The 26,848-nt window shown below is 38.6% G+C and overlaps 3 protein-coding genes and 1 long non-coding RNA gene across 7 annotated transcripts in view; 2 read left to right on the top strand and 2 right to left on the bottom strand.

Moving 5' to 3' along the window:
* The first annotated feature begins 952 nt into the window (after positions 1–952).
* Positions 953–5,564, top strand: LOC113944830. Its single transcript, XR_003526838.1, has 3 exons — positions 953–3,432; positions 5,056–5,079; positions 5,510–5,564. It is a non-coding gene; the product is annotated as an uncharacterized LOC113944830 (long non-coding RNA).
* Positions 5,565–12,203: 6,639 nt separating this feature from the next.
* Positions 12,204–16,179, bottom strand: ATP5MPL (ATP synthase membrane subunit 6.8PL). Of its 3 annotated transcripts, none has more exons than XM_027638095.1 (4): positions 16,097–16,179; positions 14,343–14,466; positions 13,239–13,259; positions 12,204–12,395 (listed from the first exon to the last, which is right to left on the bottom strand). In XM_027638095.1, the coding sequence occupies exons 2-4, from the start codon at positions 14,464–14,466 to the stop codon at positions 12,376–12,378; spliced, it is 165 nt and encodes a 54-aa protein (XP_027493896.1). In that variant the 5' UTR covers positions 16,097–16,179; the 3' UTR covers positions 12,204–12,375. The 3 variants fall into 3 exon arrangements, with proteins under 3 accessions (XP_027493896.1, XP_027493897.1, XP_027493898.1); XM_027638096.1 differs by lacking the exon at positions 16,097–16,179 and adding an exon at positions 15,901–16,024; XM_027638097.1 differs by lacking the exon at positions 16,097–16,179 and adding an exon at positions 15,478–15,832.
* Positions 16,180–18,066: 1,887 nt separating this feature from the next.
* TDRD9 (tudor domain containing 9) overlaps positions 18,067–26,848 on the top strand; it is a 72,332-nt gene continuing 63,550 nt past the window's right edge. For both annotated transcript variants that reach the window (XM_027638135.1, XM_027638134.1), the window contains exon 1: positions 18,067–18,289. In XM_027638135.1, the coding sequence (XP_027493936.1) occupies positions 18,138–18,289 (152 nt within the window). In that variant the 5' untranslated portion in view covers positions 18,067–18,137. The remainder of the gene's footprint in view (positions 18,290–26,848) is intronic.
* On the bottom strand, positions 23,912–25,348 carry RD3L (retinal degeneration 3 like). The gene is made up of 2 exons (XM_027638136.1): positions 25,050–25,348; positions 23,912–24,209 (listed from the first exon to the last, which is right to left on the bottom strand). Exons 1-2 carry the CDS (start codon positions 25,346–25,348, stop codon positions 23,912–23,914), a joined length of 597 nt encoding a protein of 198 aa, XP_027493937.1.

Below are 26,848 nucleotides of genomic sequence, written 5' to 3'. Positions count from 1 at the left end.
TCATGTGCAGCGTCACCTCCCCTCTACCGTCCCTCCCTTGTGAAACCCGCCTGATGCACGAAAACTCGGCTTAGCAGCGGGAGGGGAAGGTATTTTTGTCCTGATGTCAGACTCATGAGATCTGGTCTCGTGTTTGAAAGTAAGGTTTAGTTCCTTCATTTTCTAGTCTCTTACTCCGTAGAGCTACAACAGCAAGATGAAAGTTAACAGCTTGGAAGAAGCCAAGCTCAACCAGGAGACAAAACATCACCATATGTTGGTACGGCAACACATGCAATGTAGACAAATTTCATATTGCTGTGAGCCTTAAACCCTAATTTACAGCATGCATGGACCTACCCAGTGCTCCAACTGTTTCTGTAAATGGCTGTTTTCCAGTCTTTGTTATTTTATTTGTAGAACACCATGACAGATCTTAGCAAGGAGTGAAAAAAATGATAACTTATCAAGTTCTTGAGGAGCTTAGATAATGTTTGTGTAAGTGTTTGAGGGTAAGTCATAATAGCATAATAATCTCAAATATAAGCTTGTATGGTAAGTGTACCCTATTCATGTAAGATTCTGTAACAGATAATTGTGCAAATCATCTTAACATATACATGCCTAAGATTTCATTGTGTATCCTTGTCAGTGTATTTGCAGGCTCTGGTGTCAGCTTTGTGATAGGTCAAAGCCTCTGCTTCTTTTAATAAATTGGTCCTACAGGGAAAATCTGTTAGTATCACATGACAATACTTTGCCAGTTTAACATTATTTTGCAAGTACTAAATGGAGTGCAGCTCGTTGGCAATAACACCAACATTATAGCCAGGTTCTTGTAGACTGTGATTCTACCTCACACATGGAGCTTTGGAAATAGGCAAGACTATGGTACTTAAGACCTCATAGAGAACTCCAAGATCTACTCAGAATAATAATATTAACCCTGCAACGAGGCTGACTCGAATGAAACAGGCTTTAATGTGCTTAAAAAGGGGGGGAGTGGGGGTTTTGTCTTCTATTCACTGCTATTATTTTGTTGACTAAATTTCAATATGAATTTGAAATTTACTTGTCCTCTTACTACTTGTAGTAATTCTAATTTTCAACTCGAAAATCTAAAATCCTAATTTTAACAGCAAGGGAATTGTGCACCTTTTGTCACACTTATTCTTTAAAAATTAGTATTTCTCATCGACCAGGTTAATTTTCTTTGCCAACAATTCTTAAACAATGGTCTATAATTTCTTTGCAGGTATACTTGATATCTGACTTTTCCCTGTTTTCAGCGAATAATAATAAAAACTAAAATACTGTAAATATTACCCCACTATTACTTTTCCACTGCAACAGCAGGAATGCCAACAAAATGAAAAGTGGGAGAATATGATGTAGACAATTGCTGCTGGGAAGGCAGACACTCCTCCACGCAATTCCTCTGTTGGAAGAATGGCCTCTAGTATAAAAGTTTGTCGACATTGTGTTGCTTTTGGCAGATGCAGGTTCAGCCAATGCAGCAACCAGACAGACTGGATACTGAGGGCTAAGAGGAAATGTCTCCAAAGGTAACGTACATACTTTATGTGCAAGTCTGCTTCTACTCCTATTTCTCCTTACCTCGAAAACACCACTTATCTCATCCCTTCCCATCTCCATTTTTCTATAGAAATTAGGAAAAAAATATTAACCAGTATTTACAAAGTATAAGACGTAAACCTCTACCTGCAGTATGGTAAATTTAACATCTCTTCTCCCACAGAAGAATCTTCTTTAGCAGTTAAGAAACAGAGCAGCCTTTACAAAATTTTTGATTCCAACTTAAAACTACAAAAGTTTTGTTTACTGTGAGCAGGAAAATGGTCACTTGTAATAATGTAGAATTTTTTTTCGCCATTGCCATGCATTTCCATTCCAAATGACTGGTCCAACTTTGTAGAAATTGTGGTGCTCAGCCAAAGGGACCAATGATATCTGCAAGTCAGTTGCTTGTCTTAGATAACTGAGGTTGCATAAAAGCAGTCAGGATTTGGGGAACGCCTAAGAAGATAAGGGAAGAGAATTTGGTTATGGAAGCAGATAAAGCCAGAGATACTGAATCCAAATTATTTGCTTCCAAATCCGTTTCCTTTGTGAAAGGTGTTCTAACTTTGTTGGCCTTTTTCTAAAGGAAAGGGTTTGTGTTTATTTGTTGGTGTAAGTATTGAAACGTTACACCTTTTACGCTCCTCTTGGCTCCTAAAAACCCAGTGATTCTATTTAACTTTACAAATTGAAACCACTGTAGCTTAACAGACTTTTTATTCAATTTACAGGATTAAAAAAAAAAAGGAATTACTGCAAATCAGTTATGGTATGGTTAGTTTTTTAGATTTGTGCTGAGATTGTGTTTAGCTAGAAATTGCAATTTGATTGAAATGTATGAATTGTCATTTAGCGTTTTGTTAAAACACTTGAAATTTATGGGTACATAGAGAAAAATTACCAAAACATGGTGTGTATTTAACCTAGATTTATTGAAAAAAGGGATATTAACTGCAGTTAAGAAATTGTCAAACCTCTCCTTTGATCATGCACAATATTATTCATAGGACAAGTAGAGATTCTGAAAGATACAGCTGTGAGGCTAATGAAATTTTCAAAAACACTCCTGATGAAATTCCAAATCCTACTTGTGTTTTCTAAGTATCTTCTTGTGAGATTTTCAAATGTTTTAAAGTTTTTAAAACTATCATGTCTGAATCTCTCCTACTTCTTTTTTATGCACAGACAAAAGGAGGAAAATGAACTTTCCTACCTTCTGAGATTCAAGTGTTCTCCAGTTTTGCATTCACTTGTTAAGATGCTTTTCTAGACCATAGGAAAATGTTTTCACGCTTTGGAAGTGTCACAGGAAAATAAGTATTTATTCTGAATTAATTTAACACTTTTTCTTTTCATGTGGTATTATTTTAAATAACAGATACTGCTATTTATAGCCAGGAACAGTGTCAAGAGGTCAGACATTTAGGGTGGGATCCATCTTATCCATCTTTAGTAATCTAGAAGTTAGGAGTGTAGTCTCAATCAGTCATCTAGGCTCCTTCTACAGATAATTTGGGATGGGGAGGGGAGAGAGGCAGTTCTGCTGAGATACTCATCCCGCTATCTAAATCTCCTGGTCTTTGAAGGTGCCTATCTCTGTGTTGATTTAAGATGGAGCCTGGATGACTAGCTCTGGTTAGAGAGCAGAATTTTTGGATGGCTACAGTTAGGATGGGCTCCTTCACAACCAGCAGAATAAAATCTCTAAAAAGTGAGTATGGGTGGGAGTGTCAGGGTTTTTTGTGTATGTGTGTTAAAAGAAAATCATGTCTTTTTTCTAAATAAATGAGTGAATTACTTTATTTCAGAATACAACTTTCTCCTTTCAAAACTTGCATTTGCTGTAAGGCAGGAGGAACTGGCCCTGAGTAGGTAAGCAATTTTAGAACCTGAATCACAGAAGTACTTCTAACTTGCCAGGCAGTTAACATGGTGGCTGTGTTGCAGTGGTGTGTGACAGATGATACAAAACAAAAAGACTTAATGTTTTTAGGGGAGTTTCACAGCAGGACCCTAAACTCTTTAGTGAAATACTTTGTAAAGTAAGTGTGTGTATTTAAAGGCAAGGTATTTTAATTTGTTACTGTGGCCTTAACTAGCCTTTCATTCCAGAATCAAGCTTTCTAAGACTGCAGCAATAAGGAGTTCATGCTGAACAATAGTCATATGCTGCCATGTTTGAATTCATATACAGCCAATGCATTTCAAACCCCACCAAACCTGCTCAGAGATAAATAAACTACAAATAATAACCTAAAGGAAACACTTTGATGTCTGTTTGGTATACAGTATTTGAGACACGTGAACAGGGGAAAGATACTTTTCCATCACTGCCTTGTAATATTCTAAAGTAATGTATGCTGGACTAGGTGACTCATGTTCTGAAGTTTCCATAGCCCAACACTCAGTGCATCACTCTGAAAAGGAGGGTGACAATTAAAGCAGGAGTGAAGCATTATGTTTGTGTAGCGTAGCTGTGTGCCCTTCCCGGGGATTTGGGTGTCTGGTACGTCATGTGTTTCAGCCCTGCCTTTGGTGGATTAGACAGATAATTTCTTTAAACAATAACATAAATTGTATTCCTAATCCCATACACATGATACAAAAGAGTGTACTTAGTGGAAAATGCTGTGGCCTCATTGGGAATGTGTTGCTATCCAGTCTTATAAAATTCCTACACCAAGAGGTATTGTTTGATGTTGTAGCTACAGAAGATACAGTCTTATAAGACAGATGACATGCCATCATTTTTATACATGGAAAATCTTGTTCTGCTCCCCTGTAATTTATAACAATGAAGCCATTAACTATATTCAAAGAGGCGGAGAAAACAAAAACTTAAATGTCCTGGGAGAGGTTCTCTCTGCTTATACCTTAAAGCTTATAACAATTTGGGGTCTCAAGATGTTTCTTTACAAAAATTTTTTTTTTCTTAAATTTTCAATATGCCTATGATGAGTGGAAGTATCTGAGACAAGCTAGATGATGGGTCTTTAGTTGAAACATTAATTACCAAGGGGACAGAGTAACAAGTCAGTCCTTCACTCTTTACTCCTTTTGCCATTGTGAGTGTACCACTTGGCTAACATTTGAGGGGAGAAAAGATGGGTCATGTTTTGAGTCCAGCTAGTTCATTTCTAACTGTAAGTCTAAAATTGTTCTCAGATATCTCAGTCATGATTTAGTGAGTCAAGTACTCAAGAGTTTTTAACGATTCTTGTATGAAGTGATTTCAAGTATTTTCTCTTTCAGGGATATACTGAAAGGTATTTCTTAGCAATTACTGACAAACTGATGTGAAAAGGAGGCTTAGTGAGGAAAATATGCCTCTGAGCAGAATGCTCACATCTAGTAGGAGAAAAAATTATAAACCAAATTAAATGTGTATAAAAAAAATACCTGTTTATACTTAGTATTTGAACAACTACATTATTATGACTACTCTGCTGAAAATAACATTCTTTACCTTTTTTTTTGTGTGTGAACTCATCACAGATTTTACAGATCAGAATACATAAGGTAAGTTTCCTCAAAAAATAAAATACAGTATTGAATCTGTTTAAATAAAACACCATTGCAGTTGTGAAACAGGATATGGTTCTGATTTAAGACACACCTCTATGGACAACATTTCTGCACTGTCTCTCTGTCATACATATATATAACTTTTTGGGCTTTTTGATTCCCAGAAACTGTCCGAGCATGTCTGTCTTCTCTACAGGTCTATGCAATTTATTGTGCATCTGAGTTTTTCTGCCATAGACACATTTTTAATAGTGCATTTTGATAGAACAGCATCAACATACTGCTAATCTGGCCAGCAGATGCAATCTAAGACATTTGCAATGATGTTTTTTCCATGTTATAAAAATAAAAATGCTGGGTTTGTGCCTTACTGATGCTTAAGGTTCATCTTTTCTAACTGTTTGTATAAATATTCCTTTTCCAGGTAAAGCAACAGTGTTCTAGTCCTGTGAACAGTGACAGGACCCAAGGGAACGGCCTCAAGTTGTGTCAGGGGAGGGTTGGGTTGGATATTAGAAAAAGGTTCTTCCCCCAGAGGGTGGTTGGGCACTGGAACAGGCTTCCCAGGGAAGTGGTCACAGCACCAAGCCTGACAGAGTTCAAGAAGCGTTTGGATGACACTCTCAGGCACATGGTGTGACTCTTGGGGATGGTCCTGTGCAGGGCCAGGAATTGGACTCGGTGATCCTTGGGGGTCCTTTCCAACTCAGCATATGCTATGATTCTGTAATAAGACAAGTTGATTTTGTCTCCAAGTGCCCTGGTTTGTAATCTTCCAGAAATACATTTCTGAATAGTTTTTATTTTTACTAGTGTGATCGTACAAGGTTTACTACAATTACTACAATTCTTAGCTGCATAAATAGAAGAATGTCAACAGTAAAGGCAGATGAATTGTGTAGGGCATTGATGGAACCTTATTAAAAATGATTCTGTGAAAAGCTCTAGGAATAGTGACAGTAGAAAATGTATCACTGGTATGTGTTTAGAATCTATTTTAGGTTGATTTATTCAAAGAATTTATCATAATGCGAAGCTGAACTTCAGAAGATTTAAAAGGCTGGAGAGGAGTGTGTTCATCACGGAGGAGTACACCCAATAATAACCTACTTACTGGGGGATGGTTAGATGCTACTTTAAAGGTTTGTCTGCTGCTTATGACTCAAATTCAAAACCTGTATTTCTATTCTATAAATGAACAAGCTACAGCACAAGGTAAAGTAACTTGAATCTTTTCTCTGTTTCTTCCATTTGCTATGGGAAAGTTCTAAATATTCTTTTCTTGCCTTCTGTTTTTGTCCTTCTAGACAGGCCTGAGTAGGTGTTTAACTTACTAGTCTTAATTTAAAAAGAGGTGTGATAGTTAGAATTAATAAGAATACATAATTTGAAAGCAAGATAAAACTATTTTTTGCAAGATTCCTTTTCTAGTTGCATTAATCCAAAAGAATTAACTAAATCAAAGTATGCTGAAAAGTATTTATGTCTAGGTGTTTATTTACACCTAGACACCTATTTAAGATCCTTTGTTAAAATTGATATGACTGAAATCCTTAGCTTACTAAAAGGAATGTGGAATTGAAATTTTAGCTAATTATTTTAAAGAAGTGTCTTGAGATCCTAACCAGAACCAAAAGAATTTTCCTTTCAAACTGTATGTGATATGTTATGTGGAATACAACATCAGGATTATAAGGAGAGAATTGTAATGTCAGGTATAAGAGAATTTAAACGAGGCTATTTCTCTGTGCAAGTGCACTACATTAAAAGGTGAACCTGAAGCATCAAAAGTAGAGTCTATAACAGTACTGGAAAAAAGTATAGCTTGAGACTGATACATTTATATCTCCTCATGATAAATAATGGAGTTAATTATAAAAGTGGAAATGCTTTTGATTAGACCCCCTACCAAAAGGGCATCCCTCCCTGTATTCTTGGTCCCCTATCAAATGCCTGTTCACATTCTAGTCCATTTTATTAATTTCTCCTTTTTTCTCTCATAATACTCTGCTTGTGTTCAGTTTATTGCTGCCATTTTACTTGTTTACACAGCATTCCATATGAAATACATCACAACAGTTCCTACGTTGTACCTCAAAAATTCCCCCTTAATTGCAGCAATTCTTAATATTATCAAAAGCATGCTAAACACAACAGGTTAAAACAAGAAATGAAGACTACAACTGATACTGCAGAAAAAGTCTGTGTAGGCAGCAGTCACCACAGATGGGATTCATTCAGTATACTGCTCTCAGTTCTACCACCCACGTAAATCCCCATTATCATTTCCTAGCAAACACACTTCATTAGCTCTGAAGAAATCTCTATTGTCTGTCCCAGCAGATCACTGAAGGTACTGTTATGATATGGATATAAAATAGTTAAAGGTCATGTCAATTAAAAAATATTGCTTTAGGATTCTGAAGGTCATAATAATAAAACATATTTTCATTTTATAATAACCAATAAAACCAATATTATAATTTGATTTGATGAACCACTACCAAATTTGTATTAAGCACTAGGATATCATCATACAATGGTTCTCCCTGTTCCCTACTTGTTTGTTCATTTGTCCATATAATTAAGTGATAGTATAAACTCGAGAAAGCCATGTGCTGTCCCAGAGGAAGGAAGCAAGGCTCTGCCTTTGCTGAAGCACAAGCTGACATTCCTGATTTGTATACAGGGTGGGGTTCTGCACGCTTTTTATTCCTCTGACTTTGACAGTGATGACAGTTCTTACTGGAGAGACAGTACTTTGATCATGTGCGTAGCTGCATGCGAGGAGGAAACCTGCATTGCATTAATGCAAGGGACACAATGACTTAGGGAAGTTGGGTGAGTGAATGGGAAGCTAGGAATTCTGATTCTTCTGCCCCTTTTCTGAAGAAAAAAAAAAAAGCTGTTGTGCTATAATGCAAGTTATAAAGCAGCTTTGGTTTAAACAAGATCAGGTGGGTCCAAATTAAAATGGAAGAAGTCCCAACAAGTGCTTGTTTTGCTATTTGAGAGGGGAAGAGACTCATACAATTCTGAAAAATCGCCTGATCTGATTCACAAATAGTTGTATCAGCACAACTATAAGGAGCAAGGCACTACGGTGTAAGGGTGGAAACGCCACAAGCTGGTGTAGCTGCCAGAGAATCTGTACTGCTAAACCACAACAAAGACACATAGTACCCTTAGCAGAATTTAATTTAAACTCCCAAATTATCCATTCTTGTGTGGTCAGTTCACTTTGAGTTAGGAGAGAGTAACTGTTTCCAAGCACTTTGTCTGCAGCAGTGCAGTAGACTACAAGACTGTCTTGTTTATGAGTTTTTCATAAATTACCAAATCAGACTCATGTGGCTTTATATTCTTAAAAAGAATATTAGCTGCTAAATGTTAGTTGCTAAAGGTCATGGAATTATAGTTCACAGAGCTTGCTGTTCAAGCACTATCTTGTCACTTCTTGTTCCTCCATTTAAGAAATTGTTAACTAACATATTTAATGCCTCAGGGAATCTCCATCTTACTATTCTTTCCTTCCTAGTGGCTTTACAGATTTCCGTGAATGGAACAATAGAGATTTCACACATTGACTTCCTCAGTTTCATTTCAGCCAGCTGGTGGTGATGTCACACACAGTCACCTGTGTCTAATGAGCACCTGATAGTTTTCCTTCCTTAGGGACTGAAAGTACAATACACTTGTAGATACCAGCTCTGTATCGGGCTGTATTTGTAGTACAGTGGTTTGCTGTCATGATTCAGATAAACAGGAGACTAGTTCAGCTGTTTTAGTTACTTTGGATCATTTCCTGCAGCTTTACTCATCCTCCAAATTAACATAAACACACATTTGGGTTTTTTCCAAGCTAGCCTTTAAAGAGGTTAAGTAGGTTGGACCCTGTGACTAATGCTTCCTTGGCTCTGACTGTATTTTGCTGCTCCCCTAGAGTATTCCATAATACTTTATTAGCATGCAGGAGATACTCTGAGATTCCTAATTGTAGGAAAATCCAAATGTCCAAGAAATCCCAGAGCCATAAATCCAATGAGAAATCGCAGCCATAAATAAGATCCACCATGGAGGAGCAAATACAGAAGTACTTGTACTGTAAAAAGACCACATCTTGCACTAGCACTGTCATTATTAATACAGCTTCCTACTGCTGAGCTGTCATGTTCTGTACCAAGAAACCCAAATTACCAGTGCCACAGCAAAACTTAGCCACGATGGTGCTGCAGTAATTGGATAAGACTCTTCAACCCCTATGATGTTTGTTGTTCCACTAACATGGCAAAGGTAGTAAACAGTCAGGTTTTGTCACTGCTGATGCCTTGTCACAGGCAGCAAACAAAAAATGCAGTTGCTGAACTATTTAACTATACAAAGTTTAAATGTAATTCTCTGTTTTAGAAATGTCAGCAATATAGAGGCAGCAGCTAAATGGAAACAACATGATCCACCAACGAGCAGTAGGCATAGCCTCCACCAGAGTTTAGCTGTGAATCATGATGAATATTCCCTCCTTGGATTAGAGTCCTGATTTTACATAGTCATTTGCATAGAAAATTGGTTTGTTCAGGAGCTGAGTATTGTCAGTATAGACACTTACCTGGAAGAAGAAAACCTTTTTGTTTTAAAGTTAGCTTTAGAAATCACTCTAGCTAAATTAGAAAAAAAAAAAAAGGTACATATTCTAAAATGAAGAGTATTGAAGGGTGGGTACTCCTTGCAGTGCTTCTCTACCTAGGGCTACGCTGCAGGTGCTAGTGCTGCAATCAAAATTGATTGCTCCTTCCACACTGTAAATATGAAGTGGCCCTCACAATGCCTGAGCTATCTATCTTTCCTCTACTGTCTTTTACACTACCTGCTCTTCTTCAGCATAGAGGAGCAGGAAGTATATAGATAGTACTACAGGTGTTACACATTATGGGTGTGTTGATTTCTGCTTTTGAGTCAGGCCACTGACTGAATTTCCTCCTTCTGTATGATACTCGAGTAAATAACCCAAAACATCTATTGAAACATAAACAGCAGTCTTACTTTGCCTATCTCCTGCAGGTATTTGTTCAAAATCACAGAGGAGGGAACATTCTCTAGCTCATAGAAATTTCTGACAGAGAAGATCCAGTTGCAGATGGCATTGTTTCAGTAGAAACTGTTGTTTTTATAACCCAGACACTGCTGCCCATATGTAGTTTCTTTCCCTACTAGAAAATCAAGCAAATCAGATAGTTAAGACTTGAAGCAGGTTAAGTTCACCTAAAAGTGCAGTTAACTGTGCTCCAAAGGCAGGTTATCAGAAGCTCCTCTTGCCTCTCAGCTAACACCCAGGAGATCAGACAGCATGTTGTGCCTCACTGCCAATGGTCTGGGTTCTACCTAAGGTGAAGCAAATCCTGCAGCGATTAATGTTTTTTCCCCTGGTCTGTTTTCCTCAGCTCTGTAATTGAAAATTGCTAAAGCAGGTCATTTGAAGTATGTGTGGTATCTTAGGAACTATAACTTAGTGATCATAAATTTGCATTACAAATGCACATATTGCTCCTTACCTGGCATAAATTTTCAATCTCCTGCTTATTAAGTACACCACAACTCACCCACCCTGTAATTACCACTGGCCTAGTGGTAATTATCTGTTCATTTGGAGCCCAATTTTCTTCTAGTTTTCATTCTCTGTTCCCTTCTTCTGGATGCTTTTGCATTTTTATGTACAAAAACCCCAAATAGTGAATTCTTCCTGCTTCTCATTCATTCTTCTGTGGTGAGGAAACACAGAAAAACCCACATAGAAATGATTAAAGAATCAGCTAAAATATATCAAGGGAAGACACAACAAGGAACACTGTGGAAGGTGGAAGAAATGTCAAGAATGCATGAAAGACAGATGTCACCTTTACAAATTCAGTAATGCTATACCTGCCTTCTGTAAAAAAAGCTTTCAGAGAAATAAGACTGGTAGTTTTACTCTACTCAGTAGGTACAGCTATTAAGCTTAAGCATAAGGATAAATTTTGAAGAAATTAAAGGCAACATAATGTTTGGAATGTTTACCATCAGCAGGTAGGGTTATCAAGTTCCTGAGTATTCAAAAGTTATGGCCAGATACTGCAATAAGAGATTGAAAAGCAAAACTTTACTCAAGCTGAAAGATTTAAGATGTTTCAGTGAAGTAGTTAAAAAGATGTACGTAAGCATTAAGTCATTAAAACGACTTAAGCCTCTTAATCTTCTCAAAAGCAGATTAGGCTAAATTTAAACAAAACATGACATGAAGTCCAATTTTGGTTTACACCCTATGTATCTGTGGTATAGAATTCAGTATGTATAGTTCTGAACTCTGATTTTTGTAAGATAGCATAGGTCCCTAGAGTCTCCAAAATATATTTGCTATGAAGTTACTTCTAAAAGTTATCTGCAAAAACCACTTATGACCCATCCCAGTAACACTCTGACTTCTAAATTTTCAGGAAAAAGGAAAACTCTTTGAAGTCAGTTAAATATTTATTTATGCTCATTGTAACTGCTGCCCAGTGTGTGATGTCATTATTCCCTTTAAAGCCTGAGATTTTCACAAGCTCAAATGGCAGATGAAAGCCCACGAGGTATCGATTTTCTTACACAATACAGGTCCTTTGCAAAATCTGTGACTAAAGGAAGAGCCTTTCAGAGTAATTCCTTAGCTCTCCTGAACATGAAGGACAAAAAAGACAGTTGTCAATAATGTACTTTTAAATAACATCTGTAAGCGTTTTGCATGGTGTTTTCTTAACAATACAGCTTTTGATTTTAAATCCTTTAGAACTAAAAATTCTTAAAAAAAAAAAAAGTAAGGCTTTAAAAATTTTTTCTAGCCTTGATTATTGCACCACAAGTTGACAAACAGCTGAGATTTAAGTACTCACACCTGGCATCCTATTACATTATATTTTTAAACTAAATAGCCAAAAAAGCTTTCATTAGGGGAAAAAATAAAAAAAAAGGAAGATAACTCTATGAAGTACTTTTAAAAATTTGGTCTTTTTCAAAATACCATTGAAAAAGTTTAACATGGAACTTGGAAGAACTGCAGAAAACAAAAAAAGCTTATTCTAAAAATTAGGTTAAGAATACACTCAGCATACTTTGTCCAACATCTTTAATTAGTTGTGACTCAATGGATTTATTCTTTCTCCCATTACAGCAGATGGATCAGGTACAGTTTTAGAGTAACTTCCCTAGGGTTGTGACTTGCTTCATTTACAGTAAAGATGACGACCAACCAAAGTCATATTCCAAGAAGAGAAGGGGTCTTTAATGATGGCCAGAGGACTCTGAAACAAAGACACAATTTAGACTGTTCAAACAGTAAAGCAGATCAGTTCAGGAATGCACTACAGATCCTAGAACAGACAACTGTACCTACATCTGAGCACAAGAACTGGCAATTCAAATAAAACCCTTGAACTATGTACATTAATAAACTTGTCCAATACTAAAAATCCTCTTCTGCAAGTTTTAAAGCACTATTATGGGTGAACATCCATTCTTCCTTAGTTTAGGTATGGTTCTTTCACAATGGAAGTTTATTTATAGTGTTATCTTGAAGTCTACTGGGCACCATTTTTTCTAATTACACATTTAAAAATGTAAATAACATTTACATGTACAAAAAACCTGGGAGCAAATGGATTATCTATCATGTGCAGACAGTTAACTGAGGTACAGCAGTTCATGAAAAAATAAATTCCAGTGTGATATCAGAAAAAACTGTCCATCAATATCTAAACACTACTTTATAAAGTACAAAAATACAAATTCAAAATGTAATAGCAGCTGATCACTCTTGTGATCATGCTGATTTAAGTAATTCAATTAAATGGTTGTTACTATTATTTATAAGAACTCCTACCACACAGAGTCAAGGTAGACAACTTCCATTCTACTCTTAAAATCCATGCAAAAGACAGATTAAGACAGAGGTAACATCTGTGCAGATTTACCAGTGTTTCTGGTTATAAAACCATCAACACAACCAAAATTACATATTTTGAAGTAGTCTTTAAACATTTTCTAAATTCATAACTTGACCCCCAAACTTATGTAAAATATTCTGAGGTAATTTTTATTGCACTCATTTAAGAAATAAACCAAGGTATTAGATGTTTAATACTTACTATTTGCCACTGCTTTTTTGCCTGGGGAAAAAAAAATAAGAAAAATACAAGCTGAACAATGACACTAAAAAATTTTATTTCCTATTTAGTTTTTGCAGAGAAAATTAGCTTATACTTCTTATGATTTGCTAATTTAGCTCAAACAAGATTTAGTAAGTGTACAAAACATGTACTTTCCATGATACATCTCAGTAAACTTGATATTGATTTTTAGAAGTTGTTTGTTTTAAATTAATCAAGACTCCATGCATTTAGGAATTGTAGCTGCCAAGACTTCTACTACAATTCAAAAAAATGTATACAAATTGTTAGTATTTTACATAACATGGATATTATACATATATATAAAAATGACATACAGATGTGAACCAAAGCAATATGTTTGCTTTAAAATCTTCCATGAAATTAAAGGTTAAAGCAAAAGTTAACACCTCTTTTTTTGTCTCCTACCTAACTACTTATATTTATTTAATCTCGCAAGTGCGATGTGAAAGTTTGGGACATGATACACATTATTTGGACAAAGCTGGAAAAATACTGAGGCAACATCACTCAGCTGTTCCCACAGCAAGGGGTTCCTTTCCCTGTTGACTTTGCCTACAGCCTGTAACATTTCACTGGAAAGGGTTTGACTTGGGATTTTTTCAGCATAGCCTAAAGTGAAAAACAGGGCCTTTAAGACACCATGTTTCTTTCTCTAAGAAAGCAATCCAATGTCAACAAATAACACACATTTTCACAGTCAGTGTGCATTTTGAGGTGCACCAGCCCAAAATACACTTTCACAAATTCACATGAGAAAACCTTTTAAAAAGGGGTGGGTTTTTTTTCACATCTTGAGCAAGTCAGATGTGCGTTTTTAAAACCAGTTCCTACATTTCCTGATCTTCACAATGTAGGCACAGTTACACTGGTATTTGAGTATTTTTATTAGTGTAACCTTCTACAATGGGCAAGTTAAAACTTCTAAATTTTTATGGCAAGGACCTGGCCCTAAGTAAGAACGTTAATTTCTTATTTGCTGACTGATTTGTCACAGTTATTGTCTTCCATAAACCTCATCTATAAGGTAACAGCTAATGAGGACTGTAAAGTGTAACTTACCCCCATATGAAATTTTGTAATAGGCATAAGCTGTTAATGCCACACCAACCCATATTTCTTGATATACAGTAGTGAAGTAGAATTTCATGGCTCTCCATGACTTTGGAATCATGGTCTGGACCATCTGAAAATTATAAAAAGTTTTGTCATGCTAAGTTTTGCAACTGTATTCTTAACCTGCTGGATTTTTAATATATATACAGACACAGACATATATCAATATATCTATCTTTATGTATACACACACACACAGAGTCCTGACACATACCCACAGCAGTTCACAGGTAAAAAAATATCCCCAAACGCACAAAAGTACTCATTCCAAAGAAAAGCAATGAAAATTCAGAGTAAAAGTTACAATTTATGGGCTAACACAATACCAAAAAAAAAAAAATAAATTACAGCTGATGAAAGGGTTCAAAGATGAGTCAACAGAGCATTTATAGAGTAGCAATTCCTCTCTCTCCATCACTGACAGCTTTTTCTAATGTTTCCAGATTCCCTCAGGAGAAAAGTCTCATTCCAGACAAGCCAGAGAGGCTCCTTCCTTGCACTACCAATTTAGCTTCCCTCCCTTGCAGCTGTCTCTTCCAGCATGGTAATTTCTACTCAAAATAGCAAAATAAATGATGTTAAGCTAATGAATTCATGCTTTATCATGACTATTTGACTTTCAAAATATGCCCCAAGAACAAGAAGCCTGTCAGTGTTGCGTTTTTTTCCTCTCTCAGCAGCTTTGTTAGACAAACAAAAAACTGGATGTTTTAGAATAAAGCCTACCCTAACTCCCATAAATGTTAGTTCACATTTGCACCACGTTGCACTAAAATGCCACATGCTCTACTGCCTTATGTACAGCACTTCACCCAACAGCCACTATTTACACTTATTAAAACCCCATAAAGTCAGATATACACACACACAGATAGTATGTGGTAAACCAGAGTCCCAGGAAAGAAAAGCAGAGGCAAACTTCTCTGAGGTAATGCTCACTCACTTATGTGCCATTACTAAATGTAAAGCATCCCTGGGCAAAGCCTCAGAGAGAAAAGCATTGAGAGGGCAGCCAATGCCAAAACAGCTGGAGAGATCTGGGTGCTTCTTAAACAACGAAAGCAACGCTGAGGCAACTCACGTCTAATTACAGACAAACCTACATTAATCTTTTATTTGTTTATGGGCAGTCATTTCAATCAAATTTATTACTGTGGCCGGAGTTCCTGACACAGCGTCGTGCTTTCACCAGCACTATGAAGGACACTGCACCTTCCCCTGAATTTCCAGCATTTGTAGTTTCAGAGGAACACAATCACTCTGCTACAGCAGAATATCAAGACACAGCAAAAAGAAAGATTTCTACACCACACTACTACAAAACACAGCAACAAGCGGTGTTCTTTCCAGCTAACACCCTGCTAAAGCTCGGCAGAGACCATTCCCCAAGGCCTGGGCGAGACGTCGTCCAGGTTATTTTTTTCTGAAATCTACCCAGAACAGCGCTGGTTTTTTGCCGTCTCTTTGCCCTCCCTGCCACAAGCCCCCCCTCAGCCCGGGGCACCTGCGGCCGCCCGAGGCCTGACCCTCAGCACTGCGGTGGGTAACGGCGGAGCTCCAGTGCCGCCGGCCGCGCCTCCCTCCCCTTTCCCAGTGAACCAACGACACCTCCCCGAGCGCTGCCCGGCAGGAAGGGGCAGGAACCGCCCTGAACCGTTCTGGTGCCCTGAACCGTTCTGGTGCCGCGGGCCCGGACCCACCGTGGCGGCGGAGCGCGAAGGTCAGGCCGGGGACGGGTCCGCTGCCGCCGCGGGGCGCGCCGGGAAGGGCCGAGCGGGGAGCGGGCGCTGCGGCGCCCCCTATCGCCGCGGAGGACCGGAGCGCTCCCGCACCGCGGCCGTGCCAGCCCCGCTTCCCTCGGAATCGCGGGAGGGGTTAGGCGGGAAGGCACCGCAGCGGGGCATCTGGTCCTACCTCCCTGCTCAAGCAGGGTCATCCCGGAGCACGTGGCACAGGGTTGCGTCCAGACGGTTCTTGAGTATCTGCAGTGAGCGAGACTCCACACCCTCTGTGGTCAATCTGCTCCAGTGCTCGGTCACTGCACAGTAAAGAAGTTCTTCCTCATGTTCAAGTGGAACTTCCTATGCATCAGTTTCTGCCCGTTGCCTCTTGTCCTGTTGCTCGGCACCACTGAGAAGAGCCGGGCTCCATCTTCTTGGCACCCACCCTTTAGATACTTATAGGCATCGATGAGGTCCCCTCTCAGTTGTCTCCTCTCGAGGATGAACTCCGTCAGCCTTTCCTCGTAAGAGAGGTGCTCCAGTTCCCTCATCATCTTTGTAGCTCTCCGCTGGACCTCCTCCAGGAGCTCCATGTCTCCCTTGAACAGAGGAGCCCAGAACTGGACACATCACTCCAGATGTGGCCTCACCAGGCCTGAGCAGGGGGGCAGGATCACCTCCCTGCACCTGCTGGGAATGCTCTTCCTGATGCACCTTGCTGCAGTGTCCTGCCCAACCTGCACCTCAGTCCTGCTTCCCAAGAAGGAGCACAGCAGGTGTCCTGTGCCAGGACAATGCCAGGAAGGGCCTGTCATGAGTTTATGTACTGTGTCCCTTAGGGAATAGATTGTCCTGGAGGAGCAGGAGGCACCACTGGGCCAGACTCAGCAGGTCTGACACACCTGTGTGCCTTGTGGGCCGTTTCCTCCAGGCACAGGAAAGGGATGAGACAACTGGGACTCTACAGTAGCACTCAGGTGTGAAGGGGAAATGACCACTCCGGCCTCCCATGGCTGGGAAGGAAAGGCAAAGCTCAGACTCTTTTCTCACGTTAAAATTCTTTAGTGGGATCATAGACTACATTTACTTTCCTACTGAGTGATTTACATAATCTGCAAGTATATAGATTTGCTAAATATGACCTTTGTCACACAGAGCAAGTCTTCTTGGATCTTACTTGGGGCTTTCCTGCATTTAATAGAGGATCATAACTTATGTCAATAAAATACTGCACATACCTCACCTCCTTCATTTAGAACATTCAAAACCTCTTTACATTTTTGTGAGGAATATCCCTTTGCTTCTTTAATGTAGGATTTTGAGGGTGATGCGTTAAACAACTAGAGGCTGTGGTATCTTCATCACTCCACACATATCCCAGATTTATATTTACCTACCTGACAGTAACAGTTCTAGAGCAGTCAACCAAGTGACTGCACTGGATCCAGTGTGGAGATGATACATTCTCCAATTACACGGGAGAAAGTAAGGGGCTATCCTCTGTTTGCATTGTTTTGTATTTATCTGATTGAACAAATTACACACAGGTGTTTTCAGTTATTTCAGAAGGGGGAGGACAGAAAAAAAAAAAAGGGAAGTTCAGTGATACATGTTTATTTTAGTTCCTCTTTTTCTTCTGCGGAATATTATCGAGTAGGGATGGGAAGCTTTAGTGTTCGACCCTCACATATACCTCTGGTCTGCGTGTGTACCTGTTGCCTTCCTATGGCAAGTAAGGCTGTTATAAGTTTTGGGGGGTGGTTTAAAGGAACGCGAGCTGTAACCACAGTTGGATTGGCTGGGCAGGGAGAGCAGGACCAGCCGGCAGGGCAGAGCCGGCCGGGATCGCTCCCGCCGGGCGGGGCCGGCACCGGGACCGGCCCTCAGCTGTGCTCACGCGCCGGGGGCGGGGCCGGGTGGAGGGCGGGAAGGCGAGTACGCGTGCGTGGCGGGAAGGGCTGGGGCGGCGGCGCGAGGCTCTGGCGCGGAGCCGCGTGCCGGGAGCCGCCCGTCCGTCGCCATGCTGCGGAAACTCACCCCGGAGCAGATCCGCGACTGGTTCACCGTCGGCAGCGCCGTCACCGCCGTCGAGCTCTTGGGCGAGGAGGCGCAGGCCGCCCCCCTGTGCGCTGGCCCCCGCCACCCCGCACGGGAGCCGTTGACGGCTGCGGGGTGAGTGCGGGGCGCTGCGCCGCTGTAGTTGGTGGTGTCCGTCCCTCCTCTCTGCTGTGTGCCCGTGGCTCAGGGTGTGCTGGGCATTCCCCAGCGTCTGGGCAGCCTCCTCTGACTCCTCTGTTCTGCCTGGGTCCGGGGTGTGCACTTGTTGGATTCCAGCCTGACACCTCTGATACTGTTTGTGGTTCTAGCTCAGGTGTGGCTAGATGTGTTTTTCTTGGCTTAATAGTTCTGTTACTTTCTGATTTGTTACTTACCTCATTTGTCTTGATCATCAGTAGACAAGCTGCTTGCTTTATCTGAAGTGTGTTAGCACTAGTGTGTAGCTCCAGCAAGTCTTGTTGAAAAACTTAACAGAATTAGGAAAGACCCAGTTTACCTTGAATCTGGTGTATTAACTGAATAATTTTGCCAGTGGCAAATGATAGATAAAATGAGATTGAAGAGTTCATTGCTGTAGTGACCTAACTAAAGCATTTAAGTTACCAGGGTAAAGCTAATTTGAGTTATCTTCCTATGTCACTCCTTGCAAATGCTTTATTCTCTAATGGCAGAGTTTACAACCAAGGAGAACTTAATGTATGTCTGTATAGCAGCGAGATACAATTGTTTTTCACTAATGTCTGGATATTGAAAAAAATACTTTCCCCTGGATGCTGCCTAAACTGGAAGGTGTTGTGGCCTTGCATGCTAATCTTAGTATTTAGATCAGTTCTCGTTAGAGTATCTGTAGTTGCCATAGAAAATTATTTTGTATGCACTTCCATACAGTAAAGTCTTTTTCACAATCAGATGGAGGGTATAGTCTACAGTGAGTGTTGTTTTGTTGTGTTTTTTCACCCTATATGATGTACAGCAGTGTAGGTTGCTTGGTTTCTGGAACTCTCTTAAAAGGTGTGCATTGGTTTCTGAGAAGGAATGAACCTTTTGCATATTGTCTTAACTGCGGATGTTCGATAGTTCAGCAGAGACTGTTGAGGCTGTTGGTTTCTGCCTTTGTTTTGAGTAAAGGATAAAACTGATGTCAGAATATCCCTTTTTATCCTTTAATGTAAAAGTGCTGCCGTTATCGAGCTCCAAATCTGACTGAGATCTACTGGATTTCATGCAGGTTGTTAAAATTTTTCAGAAGTGACCAGACAAAATTTAATAGTTCTCTAAGGTTATTTACTGTGAATATAATTCTGGAATCCAATATGTACAAGATGTCTGAGACTTCTCGGTCTTTATTTAGGTGAAAATAACATTTCTGCGGTATTCGAGAAGTGTTTGATAAGAGATTCTTGAACCCAGCTGAGCACTAAGCCACCAAAATACGTCAAGTAACACAGGAGAAGCCTTGTGTGCTTACACAGAGGCAAATCTTTGTCTTTGGTTGGATAAATATCTCTTTCCACTCAAAAGTCTTAGCAGATAATCTAATTGTGGATTTCACAGTTGTGTTAACAGTGAAAAGTTAATGTTATGGGTTTGGGTTGCCCCTCACCTTAGGGGTAGAGAGAGGGATGTGCATTCTAAGGGACTGTTTGTGTAAGTGTGGACAGACCTTCTGAGCAATAAACTTGTATAAAATCTATGAGCATAGATGATAGGTGTGTATGTGCTGCCACAAAATGGACAGAACCTCTATGAAAAGGCATGTTTGCTTAGCTGTGTTTTGTTTCCATACATGCTTCTGTTTCACAGTTCTGGGAACGTGCTTACATTTAAAAATTTTTTCAAAACTTGAGAACTCTTGAGGAGGTTTAGATTCAAGTGCTTAAATGGAAAGGAAGTGCTTGTCTTTTATTCACTGGCTTCTTAAGAAATTGAGTTTGAAGAGCTGAAAACAAAAGAATTTCCCTTTTGTTGAGGCTACTTGTGGCATAAAAATCTATTTTAATATTTCTTTCAAAACTCTTGATTTGTTTCTTGGGAAAATCAAAACCAAAGTTTTTTTAAAATTTTTCAAATGCTTATTTGTATTTATTTCAAGTTGGATATACACTTATTGATGGAGACTCTGCCTGCCAGTTTTGTCTAAATTTTGTGGGTTTAGTACCAAATCAGTAATGATAATAACAGATGTTTTATTGCACACAAATGTTAGTATTTTACAAAAATGCTCCTGAGATTGTCTAATGGCATCTAAAAGCCTCACATCTCCCTTAAAACAAATGTGGAATGTGTTTTCTTCTTTACCAGTGATGCCTCATTTTTCAAGGCTTTTAAGATTACTTTGTTTTCTGAACTGCCTCTAGAATAGCAGTATTAGTAATTGAGCTTGTTAGGGGAGGGTAATAGAAACCACAGAAATTGTGGCTAGAGTTTTGATCCTTAAATAGCTCGCCGATTAACTTTTTAATTCCTCTGATTACATTTAACTGAATGAAAAGAAATTTAGACCTGTAAATCTTTCCTTGTTATCAACACAGTTGTGGTTGACATTAAGATAGTTAAAGGCTTAAGTGTGGAAGAGGTGGTTATTCTCTCTTTCATTTTTTGCATTTCATAGGTGTAGCTTTGGCCAGAAGCACTGTTTGCTCTGCCTGACACCTGTGCAGGTGGAGACATTTCTGTCCTCTGGAATTACTGCCACTCACCTTTCTGTCACCAGAGTGGTTTGTGTTGGCTGCCTATGTCAGAAATATGGCTGACTTAGCATAAGGAATGTTAGAGTTTCAGAGCACCTCGTGCTAATCATGTAGACCATAAATAAAAAGTGCCTAGAGAAGCAGCTGAGTTCTTGACAGTGATTTTCCGTAGGGAAGTGATGATGCCCTACAGCCATCTTCCTCCTGTCTGATGGAGCTGAAACCTGAGGATAAACTAATTTCTAGAAAATGGCTTGTCTTAACTGGTGAACTGAGGAACAGATTCTCTTTATAGCATGTTGCAGCAAACTTAATACGTTTCTTTAAAATATGTTTAATTTCCTTAGCTTCTTGCTCTTACACCTTTGCTTTTTCTATGCTTTTCTTTGCTTTTTAACTAGAGAAAGTGTATAGTACTTTGATCAGGAGAAAGTGCTCATGTTTTGCAAAGTTGCCCCTCGTTTTCTGTTTTTGAAAACATGGACAAAGTAAGGCCTTAGTGAATGGCGTTTTCTCAGCACTTGGCTTATTTTTTTCTTGTACCTTATCGAGTTCCCCCTTGATTTCTCCCTCTCCTTTACCCCCAAATATGGGCACTAGGACTGGATGCTATAGCTTAATATCAGTTTCATCAATAAAACATGCATATAAAAGTAGATGAACCTTTTTGTGCCTTTCTCTACCATTGCATTGGGATTTAACATTGAATTGGCTGTGATGCCTAGATACATTTGATAACTATTATTCAACAACTGCCTTTTAGCATATGGTGTAGTTGATGGGCCTTGTTTTGGGACTTAGAAAAATGCATTTGCTTATACTAAAGTGAAGTAGAAGTGAAATTTAAGAAGAATGGGTAAATTGTGTCTGTGGTCAGCTTGTGGGGCTGATTTTGTCTCTTTTTTTTTTTTTCCTTATGGTGATCGTAAAGGTAAGTGGATCTTCCATGTTTACTGGCCTTTCATTTTCCATAACTAAAATTTGGAAGCAAAATTTTTAGGGCTTTTTTTCACTTATTTTCCAGTAGAAGGCTGTTGGGGGTACTATTTAAAGAAATGAACTTGCCATTGCAGCAATCTTGCATGTTTGACCAAATAAAACCTATTTTCTGAAGCTAGTATTGTGGGTGTTAATTCTCAGTATAACATTAATTCTGCCAATGCCTTTTTTATGCTCAGTATCTGTTACCCTCATTCCTATGGAAAAGGTACTTCACATTTAGCACTTTGGGGAGTTTTATCATTGAATGAAAACCTTCTTTTCAGTCCTCTCCTGCCCTCTTGCAGGACTTAGAACTTCAGGAAAAGACTCTCCAACTATTTGTGTTGCCTCAGAAGGGCAGAGTAAGTTGAGAGCAGCGTTTTTGTTATTTATCCATAAACTGACAACTGACAGAAGGAAGGCAAAGGGTTTATAGGGTTTATAGCAGCTCTGAGTGTGGATATAATAAGTTTTGGGTATTTAGTTTATGATAAGTGGAGGGACTCCTTACTTTTGGTATTGAGCTGCAAGTTTTATTTTAAACCTATAGGAAATGTTTTACTCTTGTCCTCCAGTACTTTGTCCTTTCGGTGTGTGCAAGAGTTTTGATTATTTTACATCCTGTGTATATTACATTTTACTTTTCTACATGAAATGTTCTTTATATTACAAGCTTTTCAGAGTACTTTTTTTAAGTAATATTTTCATCATTTATGAAAATATTATGCCATTTGTTTATGTAATTTATGTTGCATTATTAGTAAATTCTTTCTTGGGTGGGGGATACAACTGTGGAGCATAAGAAAATGCCTTGCAGTTGTTATTACCACCTTGACGAAGTCAGAATGTTGTCTTCACTATACCTGAGGAAAATATCAGAGGAAGCAGTTTTTCTCTGTGTTTGCCAAGTAGTGAGTTGGGCCATGTGAGTCTTGCCCATTTTTTGTGATATGGCAGACAGATTAAAAGGAAATCTGGAGAAGAAGAGGTTACATAAGATATGTAAGAACTTGTTACGTACAGTGATGGGAGTACAATTGGAAATGTAGCCAACTGAGTTCTGGCATATGTTTTCATTGATTTTCTGCTCCAATTGCCTGCTGTGACCGTAACTCCTACGTATCCAATCAGTCTTGTAAAACGTTATTAGGAACCCACAGTGATAGATGATGGCAACTGAAGAACATGAAATGTTGTTATATTTAAATTTACAATAATCACCTCCTGCTTTGGAAATGATCTGGCTTGACCCTTTGGCTATTCTAGAAACGTACTGTCTGATTTGATCAAAATGTTTAAGTTTAATGCAGAATGAGGGTTTCAGAGCAGTTTCCAGTAAGTCAAATTTGAAATTATATACAGCTGTTTGAAAAATATAACTCATTAATTTCATGCAGAACAGAGAGCTAGTTGTTAAATGCCGTTAAATATCCAACTAAATGCTTTCATTTAATTGTCCACCTTTATAATATTTCAGCATGTGCAGAGTACAATTTAGGAAAAAAATATAGAAATATTACATGCAGCATGTTATAAGTTCTGTTAATGTTTCATGCAACTTACTCTCGAAATTAAGAAATAACTATTCAGCTTCAAAACATATTTACCAGTTTATTTGGTACAACTGAGAGTATATGAAACCATTTCATTTACACAGTATAAAGTTCCCATAGAGCCTAAAAGCTATGTGACAAATACAGAAGTTTTTATCTAATGCTGTATGGACTGATGCTGTTTCAAAATATGGAAAATAGTATTTTTTTATTGTTTAAATACTTCTAGCTCTATATGACTAAAAAACTAAATGCTTCAGAATTTTTTCAGAAACATCTACATTGCTTATTAAAAGATGGCTTCAAACACAACAGCTCTAAGAAACGATAACGATAAAAGGGGAGTTGATAGTTAAAGTTATTGCATACTAGTTATAATGAAGGATTTTAATTTCTGAACTTGGAAAAAAGGGGAGCAGGTCACATTTCTTATTCCTGTATGTGTCTGGATGGCAATGACAAGAAAGGAATGCGAATGGCTGGATAACTTTTTGAAAGCAACACAAACCGACTTAACTTGATGGGTAGTAATAGGGTAGATTCCAGATTCTATGAGAGAAGGTGGGAAACATGCTGTGTGTGTTTTTGTCAACATAACTTGAAACAGTGGGGATTTCATCCTTGTCCGACTTGTTAGAGCTGTCGCCACGCGGACTGAAATGTTCAGGACAATTTGTATTCCACGCATCTGCCAGCTGCTCTGGTTGGTTTTCTCTCTCAATGGTGGTGAGAAAATCTTTTAAAACTTGCTTAAATATGTAGACTATTTCCCAGGGTAAGACATCGTTTTCTGCCAAAACTTCACGAAATCTAGAAATGAATAAAAATTGAAATCTAATCATCAGCGCTGAAAACTCTTCTGTTTCCTCTCTGGTCACTGGAGAGGGGAAGGAGGAAATTACTGCATGCTGGTGCTATTTTTTCCTTGCTGCCACGTTTCCCCACACACCTCCCCCAGAAGATTGTGAGAGGAAAAGAGCTCTAACAATGTACTGGATGTGCTCCAGCTATTATGGGGATTGTAAGTGGTTGTTACTGGGTATGCTTTTCTTTTTTCCTTTTTTTTTTTTTTTTTTTGGCCCGTCTGAGTAACTTGATTTAAACTGACTTTGCCCTTAGGTATATTCTGGGCTTTAAAAGGAGCTCGTTCTGTTGTATCTGTGAGTCCCTAGAAAACGTATTAAAATACAGGCATAGGAGAATTTTTCTTTGTAAAATGGGGAGGGGGGTTTTTTTTTTTTTTTTAAATCAGAAATGTTTTTTACACTAATTTGCTAGTTTTAGAAGCTTTCAGGTATTTTGGACAGTAAAGCTGGATTTTTTGCATAATAGTGCATTGCATTAGTCCTTTGATTTGGTTACTATTTTTTAAATATTGGGGATAAATAACAGAGGAAAAAGTGGAAGTATCGAAAGGTCATATAAGACTTCCCTTGTTTGGATTACACCAAGAAAATCCTGATTTAAAACTTCCTTCAAGTACAACATATTAAAGTGAAGATGTAATTTATAGAACACCTGTAAAAATGCATTCCAGTTGCTGGTCACTGCAACTTCTGGAGATCAGAGCCAAATACTAACTTCAACTAGGTAGAAAAACATATTACTTTTTATAGAGTACTCAGAGTTAGGGAAATACGAAACAATTACCTGCTGAGAACAGTTCCTGTTTGGCAGGGCTGGATTTGTGAACACAGAACTTCGAGTTGCCGTTGCTCAGTAGCTGGAATTGTTGCTTGAGGGTTCTGGTAGTTCTTGAGCCAGTTGTAATCCATGCCAGGCTTCTGGACTTTTTGTTCGTTTTCGATCTCTTGCACGAATCTTTCACGCTCTTTCAGGTGCCATTTCAACTCCCTCAGCAGGGTTTTTGTAACAACTTCTGATCCAGGACATCTTGTGGGCTTGTAGGAATCAGTTTTTGACCATTTCATCCAGCCAAAAAGTGGCATTTTTAAGCTGAGAGGGGGGGGAAAAAAAAATTGGTTGTTTCTGTCTGACTGATTAGTTCTTTTTACCTGTAGACTTCCTTCTTAGCAACTGCATGTCTGAATGAAAATTTATTAATGGTGCTGAACTAGCTTGCGGTACAATAAAAGTAGTGATAACAATCACCAAGCCATAATGAAATCTGACAAGCCTTACACTTTATAAAATTTTCCGTTTGTGTTCTGAGTTAAAATATTACATGAAGTTTGCAGCATTTAAAAGTGCATATCTATCATCTCGGAAATATTTCATTTTTTATCCTATAGTATATATGGTTTAAATAAAAAAAAAAAGAAACCCCAGGGAACCGTTCCCCCTCGAACAAGCAAACCAAAAAACCACCAACCTCACAAAGTACCCAAAACCAATCAAACATCCCCCCTCAACAAAACAGAAAACCCCAAACCTCCAAAATTTGAAGTTACATTTACATTTAAAGATTATACTAATTAATAAAGTTAAGTGCTGGAACTCTGCATGATCTGTTTTTACAACTTCTGTATCAATTTATATTTTAAATATTTTAAATAAATTATTGTTCACATAACCTGGAATCAGAAATCTGGTGGAATAGACTTTTAAATTGCAGTTTGTAAGAAATCATGCAGACACAAGCGTGCAAATTGGAGTAAAATAACATAAATTACCTTTGCAGCTGTCTTTGTGAAAAGTGTTGTTTCAGGTCAGTTTGCTTGAAGGTCTCTTATTCTAGCATGTCCTGTTTGCAGGTTGTTACTACTGCTGGAAGAAAACAAGCGGTTTTTTTCTCTTTTTCTTTTTTTTCTTTTTTTTTTTTTCATTTACTCAAACTGTGCTTAGAAAAAATGACTTTGTGTACTGAATATGACAGTTTAAGTTTTTCTGCTTTTAAGGTTCTTTTTCATCCTCTGTATCAGAGAGAAGCAGTAATCCATTTAACCTAGCATGGTCTCTCAAATACTTTCTACCAAGTCCATTAAAATCTCCTACCTTTGAATTGAGTTCTGCCGGTGGCAGCAATTTAAAAAAAGATGGTGACAATTTCAAATGCTTGTTGCTAAATCCATCCAAAGGTATTGTTGGTAGTGAGATGAATAATGATAGTCTGAAGCAACTACAGCCCTGCTTGTAGCTAAAGTTAAGGCTGTCGTGTGATGTGATGCTTGGCTGTGCATAGCTGTAGGTCACAGTTTAGAGCTGTATTTTTATGCCTGTAGAGTGCTAAAAATAACTACATTGCTTTTATCATCAAACTAAACTTTCAGGCCATTGAGATGCTGGAAGACTTATCTCCCATTGGAGGGGGATCAGGCTGTTCTGCTGTCATTTTTAAAGAGCTAAGAATAGTTTTTCTCTAGTAAAGACCATCTAAAGCTTTTGTTAAGTGAGTGTTGACAGAAAAGAAGTATTTGACAGTTGCTCAGGATTTTGTTGCTGCATTAAATGCTTCTTCCAGATGAATTTCATCAATCTCACGCTGCTGT

The sequence above is a fragment of the Corapipo altera genome, unplaced genomic scaffold (assembly GCF_003945725.1).
Source record: "Corapipo altera isolate COAL_440 unplaced genomic scaffold, ASM394572v1 23, whole genome shotgun sequence".
Classification (NCBI taxonomy): domain Eukaryota; kingdom Metazoa; phylum Chordata; class Aves; order Passeriformes; family Pipridae; genus Corapipo; species Corapipo altera.
This window is presented reverse-complemented; position numbering and strand designations above follow the sequence as displayed.